At 38.8% G+C, this 11164-nt stretch overlaps 1 protein-coding gene across 1 annotated transcript in view; it reads right to left on the bottom strand.

Moving 5' to 3' along the window:
- LOC109824557 (poly(A)-specific ribonuclease PARN-like) overlaps positions 8818 to 11164 on the bottom strand; it is an 11257-nt gene continuing 8910 nt past the window's right edge. Inside the window, exons 7-8 of the mRNA XM_020391182.1 lie at positions 9891 to 10106; positions 8818 to 9811 (exon numbers count right to left, since the gene is read on the bottom strand). Coding sequence (XP_020246771.1) covers positions 9174 to 9811; positions 9891 to 10106 — 854 coding nt within the window. The 3' untranslated portion in view covers positions 8818 to 9173. The remainder of the gene's footprint in view (positions 9812 to 9890; positions 10107 to 11164) is intronic.

Raw genomic sequence — 11164 nt, 5'->3', positions numbered from 1 at the left:
TAGAAGTTGTTCTTCTAGGGGTCACCGCTTCTTTGATGAATCTTCAGATTCAATCGACATTGGTCGAGCGAATCAAGGCTGCAGAAGCAGGTGACTCATTTCTTCAGAATTGCAGAGAGTTAGCAGCGACTGGTCATCGGTCGGAATTTGTTATCCACGAGGATGGGTCCTTACAATTTAGGAGTCATATCTGCGTGCTAGAAGGAGATGTCCGAGAGGAATTATTATAGGAAGCTCACAGCTCAATGTATTCTATTCACCCTAGAGGCACGAAGATGTACAAGGACATGAAGCTGAATTTTTGGTGGCGTGGTATGAAGAGAGACATTGCTCGCAGTGTGGCGAAGTACCTTATCTATCAGCAGGTGAAGGCAGAGCATTAGCGCATCGCAAGCCTGCTATAGCCGTTGCCTATTCCAGAGTGGAAGTGGAAACATGTCACCATGGACTTCGTTACTGTCTTACCTCGGAGCACTAGACAAAATGATGTTGTTTGGGTGATCGTAGATCGATTAACCAAATCGGCTCACTTCATTCCATTCAGAGTGGGACAATCGATGGAGCATCTTGCTCATAGATACATAGAGGTAAAATATTTATCTCTATATATTTCGATGAGTTCCTTTTCCAAAGAATGTTAGTAAATCCCTAGTATTGCAAGAGATCGTACGATTGCACGGAGTTTTAGTGTGCATCGTCTCGGACCACGATACCCGATTTACTTCAGAGTTCTAGAAGAGTTTGCAGGCGAATCTTGGGACCGGTCTCAGTTTCAGCACAGCTTATCGCCCTCAGTCTGATGGGCAATCGAAAAGGACAATTCATGTTTTGGAAGATATGCTTAGAGCTTGTATGCTTGACTTTCACGGATCGTGGGAAGATCACCTGCATTTGGTGGAGTTTACATACAACAATAGTTTCCAAACTATCATTGGAATGGCACCTTTCGTGATATTGTATGGGAGGAAGTTCCGCTCTCCTTTGAGTTGGGATGACGTTGGTGAGCGAGAGATTTTTGGGACCGAATTGATTGCCAAGTTAGTTGATGTTGTCAGGAACATACGGGAACGACTTCGTATAGCGCAAGACCGATTCAAACATTGAGCGGACACGAAGTATTGACACTTGGAGTTTTAGCCAAGTGATCCTGTGTTCCTAAAGATTTCCCACAACCGAGGCACCATTCTCTTTGGAAGGCGTGGGAAGTTGAGTTCGCGATATGTGGGACCTTTCGACGTATTAGAGAGAGTTAGAGAAGTGACGTATTGACTTGCATTACCACTCACATTAGCAGGAGTACATGACGTATTCCATATTTCTCAGTTGTGGAGATATGTCGGAGATCCGAGTCATGTCATAGATTTCTCGGAGATTAAGGTGAAACATAATTTGGCATGCGAGAAGTAGCTTGTGGCGATCCTGGACCGAAGAGAGAAGACTTTCCAGAACAAGACCGTCCCGCTTGTTTGTGTGATGTGGCACCCAGATTCTCCTGGCGAGTCGACTTGGGAGACTGAGTCTGAGATGCGACAGCGATACCCTTATCTGTTTCCTGAATCTTAGCTGTCATGTCTTGTATCTTATCTTGTATCGTTCTTTGATGTGGCATAATTATGTACCAAAATTACAAGTGCATAATTTATCAAGTTATAGTATAAAAATATCGATCCTACGAGGAAGGTGATTTTATAGGAGAAAATATAAAATTGGTTCTTATTTTGTGTGCGTGACAAATAGGAGTGATGAGTGAATGTGATTGTGAAGAGATTGAGATAGTGAAAATGGTGTGTAAATAGGTGCAAAGTGTAAGTGAAAGTGGATTTGAAAAAAGAATGAGTATGATCAATAAGGTGAGAAGGAAAAATGAATAAAATCAAGAAACAAAAAAAAAAATCAAGAATGAAGAACAAAATTCTAGAATAAAAGAAAATGCAAGAAATTAAAGATGGTGGATTCAATTATAGATATGGGTAATCTACAATTGAACCCACTTCTTTAAAAAGGGTGATTCCCTAGAGGATTCTAGCCTAAAGGCGAATCAAATAAAATAAAAATAAACAAAAAGAAAAACTAAACCCAAGAGGGTTCTAGCCTCAAGGTGAATAGTATAAGAAATTAAAATCTAACTATAAAATAAATTGCAAAATCTAAACTACAAAATAAAATTGTAAGAATTAAATGCAAGAAAATAAATCTATTCTATAAGCATGAAATAAATCTAAGGCAAGAGGGTTCTAGCCTCTTGGCTATTTAACAAGAAAATAAAATCTAAACTACAAGCATAGAAATAAATCTACACTAATAAGCAATAAAAGAGAAAAAGAAAACAAATACAAACCTTCAAATAATTCTCCATCTCCATCTTCATCTTCATCTTTATCATCCAACAAAGAGAAGAAGAGAAAAATTTAAAGTGGTGAAAAAATTATTATTATTAATTGCAACAAAAAGTTACAATTTTGGAAGGCCTTCTCAATTAAGAGTAGCCCTCCTCTCCAAAAAGAAGTTACAAAAATTTTCACACCCTTAACCCCTCACTCTCTACCCCTATTTATAGTAATCATCAATGAATATGAGCCATTGGATTTATTTTGAGCCCCAAGCAAAGCAATCTCCACCCTTGAATTTGCTTTTTGTTCTTCTCTAGCCCATTTGATTTTCAAAACAGGAAATGAAGAGCTGCAGCAAATTTTTGGCCCAATTGTCCAGCTGCAAACCGGCCCAATGGAAATACACATCAAAGCTGCAGCAATCACCAATGAAACCGGCCCTTGATTCATTTGAAAAAAAAACAATTCTCCAGCCCATTAAAGCAACCAAGCAAATCCGGTCCATAAAAAAAATCACAGCTGCAGTTCGGTCTTCATTTGGAAATCTGCAGCACATTCAAACAACCAGCCCATTTCATTTGATTTGTAATTCAAAGCTAAGACCAGCATGTCCGGCCCACAATAATCAAGCCCCCAGGTCCGGTTTCTATTGATTTTGAAAACAGTGATTTTCTTGTGAAAAATACAGCCAAGTCCGGTCCTCATCTTTGGGCCTTTAAACTTGAGATAAATGAAAATCCAAGCAAGCCAAGCAAGTCCGGTTTTTTTCAAAAAATGCAGCAGGTCCGGAGCTTGTAATCTTTGCATCCAAGTCCAATTCTTTCCAACTAATTGCATCCAAGTCCACCAAGTCTTTGGTGTAATCATTTTTTGTGATGGGTTTTGGGCTTCAAAAAAATGATACAAAATAGAGAAGAGAGATTTTTGGGGGTTTTTATATTTAATAATATTTATTTATATTTTCATTCAATTATGTGCAAACTAATCTAACAACAATTATTAATGGTATATTTATTCATGTAAAATAGATAATGAGGGTATAAAATTATAATAAAATGTGATTATCATTCTTGTATTATATTTCCCTTTGCTTATGCACATGCAGTTTATCTTGAATCATTCTCTATATGTGTTGAATTGAGTCTTTGATTCTATATTTCTGTCTTTGGTTTCTTTGTGCATCACCCTTTTTTTAATTCCAAGGACAGAATTTATTTTAAGGGGCATAGGATATAATGACCGTAAATTTCTAATACGAGTTTAAAATTTTTTACTAGTATTTAAATATTAAAATATTATTTTTAAAAGAGTATTTTTATTTTTCTCAATTTTTCTAGAATTTTCTATTATTTAAAAATATAGTTTTTATATTATTTTAATGGTTTTGCTAATTATAAATTTAATTGTTTCGGTAATACTTTTTTATTAATATTTAATTATTCATTATTGTTATTATTAATATTATTTTGACCATAAATTTTCAATATTGATTTGAATAAATTTTTTCGTATTTTAAATATTAAGTTATTTTTTAATGGAGTATTTTTCACTGTGTTTTCCTCTCTCACCTGTAAACCATCTCTCTCTCCCCTACCCCACCCCCCTAAGACCCTCCCCAATTCACGCTAATCTCCTCCCTCGTGTTTCCCCTGATTCCCTCAAAACCCACGCTCACCCTCACTCTCTCGCTCTCTTCCCCCACGAGATTCTCTCTCACATCCTCAAAAATCCCCCATGCTCAGATCTCTCTCTCACTCTCATTTTTCTGTCTCTCTCTCACTCACTCTCACATCTCTATCTCTCTCTCCTCATCCTCACTCTCTCTCCTCTTCATCTCTCCCATCACCACCGCCACCACCGAAATCGACAACCGCCCGAACCCAAGCTTCGTGCCTAGCTCGAACCACCTACGCCTCCCAACCTCGCATCAACCCTCAGCTCCGCCCCGCGTGAGCGCCGTCTCAGCCCCCTCCCCACTCAACCACGCCGCCCTAAGTTCGCTGTCACCCCTCCTCTTTCTTCCACCGCTCGCCCAGCTCCTTGTCACTCTTCCCCTGCTCGCCGTGCCTGCAAGCTCTCGAACGTCGACACCGCCCAGCTCTCTCTTTTCGCCGTCGCGAGCTCGCAGCCCTCCATCAGCTCTAGCCGCCGCCCACCCCTCTCGTAATCGTCGTCTCCGCCAAAGCCGCCATCCCTCCTCCTCCTCGCATGCTCAGCCCTCTGCCTGCGCTGCTACCCAGTCGACCAAACCGCCGCCTCCCTAGCACAAAGCCTGGAGCTTGAAGTCCCCTCATCTCTCAAGCGCCCCTTGTCGGTCGCTCGTTCGTCGTGCCCCAGCTGCCGACCCATGCATGCTCCGCCGCTTCTTCCTGAGCTCCCTCGACCCAGACCCCGCCACCGTCGCTCGCTCCCTTCAGATCTGTCATGCCACATCCCAACGACACTCGTAGGCAAGATCCCTCTTGCTCATTGACTTGTCATTTTAATATTCATATCCGTTATTTTTTATTACATAGATTAGTTGTGATATAATTATTTGTGTGGGATTGTTTGATAAAGAATATTAAATATATCATAGTAATATGATAAATAGCATTTTCAGAATAATTATAATAAATTAAAAGAATTTAGTTTGGCAAAAGAATCATTTTTAGATAATTATAATAATTTAAAGGAATTTATTTTGGAAAATAAATTATTTTAGATTAATTGTTAAGAGAAATAATTTAAAATAAATTAATTTAGAAAAAAGATTATTTTCTGAATTATGTAGACGTTGTTTATGATTTATAATTCTTAATTTTGATTATTTGATATGCCATGACATTATTGCACATGAATAATTATATTGGTTGTTCTTTGTTGTGATTGAGAATCGTTAGGAGTTTATGACTATAGTGACTTGTGTGACATGAATAAGACCTAGAGGCTTGTGTGTTGTTGACTTAGAAATACAGGAGATGTTGGGGTGGGAAAGACTCTATTCATGTAATCGGATAAGGCTGTTGATATATCTTCCAGGCTCGCACCAGTGGATCAGTGTCGCCACTAGGTTGGTTTGTTGGGTCAAAGTAGATCGGTGTCGCTACTTTGGTCCGCGAATTTTATATTCATCCAAGTCGGCTTGAGTTCGGACCAGGTCGAAGTTGGATTGCGTATAGTACTACTGGATGTACGTAGGGGAGTTCTGAACAGTCAGTTATCCTATAATATAAACGTTGATTCTGTGTGAGATGTGAACTAGTGACCTGTTATAGGATGGCTAGTTACATGACATCGTTACTTGGATGATTACGAGTTGTTGTGAGATACGGACCCATTATATTTCTTTTCATACATAGATCAGGATTAATATTTAATTATCTACAATTTGAGATATAAAGTATATACATGAGGATTTTCTTGTTTGGATTATTTCGCTCGACATACTACGTCTCGAGTTGTAGATTTTTAAGCATTAATCTCATCTAGTTGTATGATCATGTTACTTGGATAATTTTTCTGATCGCTAGCTGCATGACCTTGTTACCCGATTGATTTTTTGATTACTCTGAATGTTATATGAGTGAATTGCATTTAGATTATTAGAATTCTAGTGCCATGCTTCTATTATTATTACTATTATTGCATTGGTCGTTTTCTATTCTTTCTTGTGGGATCTTGCTGTGTGCCATGCACGCTGATGTACTCATATTCTCTCGGGTTGTACGTCAGATGTAGAAGACGGACAGCTTCAGTTCGTAGTCGTACATGAGCCATAGGATCCTCCGCAGGAGTGCTTGTAGATCGAGCAGAAGAAGCCGAAGCCTAGTCACTTCTTTTATCAGCTGTTGATCATTTGTTTACTTTTATAGCACTTTTCATTTCCGCCTGATCGTTGTATTTTATATTTTCCAGCATTCAGATCGCTTTGTATAAGGGCATGTTTGGCCCGATTATTATGTCTGGATGATTATTTCAGTTGTGATATCTATCTTTTGGTTCTGAGTTGTTTATTATATTCTTGCTACTGTGATCGGGGACCTGTGACTTCGCTTTATATTGCTTGACGCTTAGCGTATTAGATTGAGTAGAAGGTCTAATACATTTCTCTTTAGTCTAATATGTCGAGGGCTTGTTCACGTTCCAATTCCCCGGTATTGTTGGGAAGCGGGGCGTGACAAAAGGTCAAGCTATTGTTGACTAAAAGTACTTATCATGATGCTTTGAAAACACTTTTGGAGAAAAACAACATGATGTTTTGAAAACGCACAAAAATCACTATGGTATCCAAACATACCTGCGATAACTTAGTCAAATTATGATCATAACTCTAGGCCTCGGCTCAGGACCTGTATTTGTGTCTATGGATTACATATGTTCTCCAATTAACAAGTTAATTCTTAACATTATTTGGGATGTTGAGAACATTCAAGAATGATTCAAAAGTCACACCTATGTTTCACACAGTTTGAAGAGATGTATATACCCTTGTCTCAATCACTCTTTGAGGGGATGCATGTAAGGGTGGCAAACGGGTAGGGTCAGGTCGGGTCGGATCGGGTCGGGTCATAGTTGACCCGACCCGTATAAGTGTGACACGGCCCGACCCGTTTAATAAATGGGTCAATGCGATCTGACCCGTTTATTAAACGGGTTACCCGACCCGACCCATATAAAAAATATCAAGCTTACTCTTTCTTTCACAAAAAATTTTGATGGAATTAATCTGATATGTGCTCGGATTCTAACCCCGACCATTTTAAAACTGTAATTTCACAAAATGCAACCTAAACAGTCAGAACCTGAAGCACAAAAGTCAAGAGGCCCAAGCCTGGATCGATCACAAAAACCACTACAGATAAGACTAAAATAATAACTTAAAACAAAACGCTCGATAATAATAATAATAATAATCGTTGATGAAGCCTCTAACTCCAACAGAAGAAAAGATTACATCTTTCACAAATTTACACAAAATTTCTGAAAGGAAAACCTAAATACTAACCATCTTCTTCTTCTGTCTCTGCATGGTCCTGATTGGATTTAAAGCCTTAGCTGCGAGAATGGTGTCGTTCTGGAACTGCATCAAAGTCGGCCTCTTCGACTTCCGATCGGTGGTCACGTGATGGCAACGGGGGCGGGATCTGAGGTGATGAGATCCTTGAGCGTCGTCCCAGCAGAGTCCGCCATGGCTGAGCTCGAGCAGGAGCTAGACATTATTAGGCTCCGATGACCAGACCGGAAGTCGAATATCTAAGCGTGGTGCTTTTTTTCGGAGCCGATTTGGTATAGGGGTCAAGCGGGTCAGGCGGGTCAACCTGTTTAATAAATGAGTAACTTTGGGTTGACCCGTTTATGACGCGACCCATATAATTCAACCCATACCCATTATAAATCGGTCGGGTTGATAGGTCGGGTCATAAATTGCCACCTCCAGATCCATGTACCCTCGTCTCATTCACTCTTTTGAGATGCATCTATGCTTGTCTCGATCACACTTTGAGGAGATGTATTTCGCTCTTAAAATTAAACAAGGATGGAATTTGCTTTGAAAGCAATCAAGAAATGCCGTTTGGCCAATCTAAACTTGGAGAGAGATCACGCTCTTTAGAAGTCAAATAAATCTTTAACATGGGTTGAAAACCACTTTGTTCAACAACTTAAGCTATTAGTTATCAGTTCTAAATTTCCAGTTGAATCTGTTATTATTTTCAACCTTTTCAATATTGGAACATACTAACATATGAATTACCAACAACCTCCGGTTTCATTTGTAGTATACTCCAGTCACCTACATGAAACCATGACATCTACAACATGCAATCTTGGGCATTCATACATTATCTGTGTTATTACATGCGGGTTTGACCTGAAAATGCTCTAGTTGGATGTGTGCAATTTGGAGAATCAGGAAAAAGGATAAGTGGATGTTTGCAATTCAGAAAATCAGCGAAAAGCATAAGTCTGAGGTGTTATTGCTCGAGAACCTTTGCTGTTTACACAGCATACAACATGCACAACGAACATCCGGGTAACGCTATTACACACAATTGAAGGCATTGGCGGTACAAGGTATGGACACTATCCAGTGTAAATTTCTTTAAATAGAGTTTACAGGATTCCTATGACAAGCGTGGCAAGGAACCAAAAATCAGCAACACGGTGCAAGAGCAAGACAAAACATTAGATATCATTGAGAAACAACTCCTCAAAGAAGAATAATTAAACGACTTGAGCATGTCAGAGATTAGACTAAACAAGAAATTGTACAAGGTCCGTGACACCGGGCCTATTTGGCAAACTCCACAAAACCGGGCTAAGATTGATCCTAACATTGGCTCTTTTTTGAACCAAGGGAAAAGTGGTTCTTTATAAATAAATAAAAAAGGTTAAGGCCCTTCTTCCACTTGCGAAAAACATGGCCAATTCTTGGCCTATTTGTAAGAGTTTGCCAAACACAAAGATCTTTACCACAAGAAAAAGGAGAGAAGAGAAGAAAACCCTGTAAACAACAAAGTTTTCTTTAAGTTTTAACACCATCTACTCGCAAAAAATGCTACATACAACAAAATTTGCATTCCACTTTTTAGCAAACCAAACAGTTTCCTAATGATGCATTTTCAGCCATAATGTACAAAATCATCAAGTGCGTGCCCTTCGAGCAAAAGAGGAAGTTTGGTAACCTTACACGCCAGTAACAAGGGCAAGAGTTCGGATTTGCTCAAAAACTAAAATACCATAATTTGAATCTCTTTAACTAGGTCATGATGTTGTAGTTCCAATAGGACATCATTTCCCTCTGTGCAAAACCATCAGGTGCTTCTTCAGCTACAATGAATGCTCAAACTAGTGGGACTCCTCTCAAAGATTATCAAGATCAATCATCAGTTCACTGTTCCAATAGATATCCGAGGAATCCTTGGCAGAAGATGCAGAAAGATCACACTCAAGTTCAGTCTCAGCCAAGGCAGCCTCCAAAGAATTGGCCAAGCCTGCCTCCCAAAGCCCCGACTTGCAAACTTTCTTGTAAGCTTCGTATCCTGCTAATTTTAGATCAATGGAGATCATTTCTCCTGATTCCATCACTTTGAGTAAAGCTTGAGCAGCACCTGAGCTCCAAAAAACAATAACTGAACATGCTTTATCTACAAGTCGCAAGTCAAAGTCTTCAGAGAACACAGGATGGATTCCCTTGAGGTGGGATTTTAACTCAGAAGCACTAATTCTATCGCCAAAACCCCACAAGAAAACTATGTTATCGGTGCTCACTTTCCTCCTGTTTTTATTCATTGAGAGAATGACATTCTCATTGTCCCCAGACTCTTGGAAACTAGTGTAAGTAGGATGAAAGATATTTGTGTAATCTTCAATTGACCTATGCTGCTCTTCATATGGCTCTTGACGCTCAGAAGATAATTTTAGCAAATTGTAGAGCTTGGAAAATAAGGTTGTAATTCTGAGGACATTGTGTCCGTGATCTTTCTCAGTTTTCACATCAGCTGTTAAGATAATGATGTAAATAGGATTTAATAAATTAAAATTCTAAGAAGAAACGGGTATTAGAGGGGGAAAAAATACCTTGATGAGGGATTTCAAATTCTATGGGCACAAAGAACTGCCTCTTCAAGTAACTAAGAGTAGCTGGCAGATTCTTTGCTTTTCTCAAAGGCCCAACTTCTTTGCATAGATGGTTCACATCGAGTATATTAGGGAAGACCAATCTCAAAGAGCACATGAATTCCGACAGGCTTGGTGGCAGGGGAGCAAGGAATTTCGAGTGGATAAATGTAAAATCTATACCACAAAATTCCACGTGTATATGAATTAAAAACAAGCATAAAGCAGACATGATTCAAGATTATTGAAAATGTAAATTTGAGAAAATTCCCCTGGATTTTAAGGGGTTTTGCACAAACCCTCCCGAACTTCATAAGAAAACCACCCCTAACTTATCTCACTCTAGTATCTGAATGACACCTCTTTTACTATCTACTGAAAACATCATTTTCTTCCACATCCCCCACCTCATTGTCTTCTTCTACCATCTCCTCCATCTTGATCAAAAAAGTTGCACATTCTCCTTCCTCCACCTTATGGGCGAAACTATTTCCATGAAAGTAATATGACTTCTTCCTCCTCGTCCTTGAACAAACTATAGTTTATCATATAATTCGTATGTATAATCTTATCACTCCTCCACATCTTCTTCCATCTCGTTGGTGGAACAACCAGTCAAAATTATGCACACAATCATGAGACTTCTTACTAATCCTCTCCGTTATTTCATCATCTGTTCTTTTACTAATATTAGGATCTTTTTATTGATAAACTGCACCTGACATAAGTCGAATAGATTCAATAATTTCCAAAAGATTTTTTGATGAAGTTTTTTCTGTAAATTATTGAATCTCTCCGATGTATGGAAGGTGCAGTTTATCAATGAAAAGATGCTGCTGATATTAGTAAAAGAGCAGATAGCGAAATAATCAGTGAAGTTAGATGATCATATGAATTATTTTGACAGGTTATTCCACTGGTGGAAGAAGGTAATGTCGAGTAGGCAAAAGATTATACGTATGACTTATGAGAAAGTATAGTTTGTCCAAGAAGAAAGAGAACAATTATATAACTTTTATGAGAAACCGTTACGTCAAGGAGGAAGAAGAACATGATTTTTTTGGCCTAGATGGAAGAGGTAGTGGAAGAAGACAACGAGGTGGAGGATGTGGAATAAGACAATGTACTTCAATAAATAGGTAAACTTGTTTATGAGAATTGTGAATGCTCCTGATGGATTTTGTTTATCTTTGAAAGTCACTGGGGGTTCACGATTTATAAAGTTAATGGTATTT

The sequence above is a fragment of the Asparagus officinalis genome, chromosome 9, assembly GCF_001876935.1.
Source record: "Asparagus officinalis chromosome 9, Aspof.V1, whole genome shotgun sequence".
Taxonomy (NCBI): Eukaryota; Viridiplantae; Streptophyta; class Magnoliopsida; order Asparagales; family Asparagaceae; genus Asparagus; species Asparagus officinalis.
Note: the sequence above shows the minus strand (reverse complement) of the source record. Positions and strands in the feature narration are given on the sequence as shown.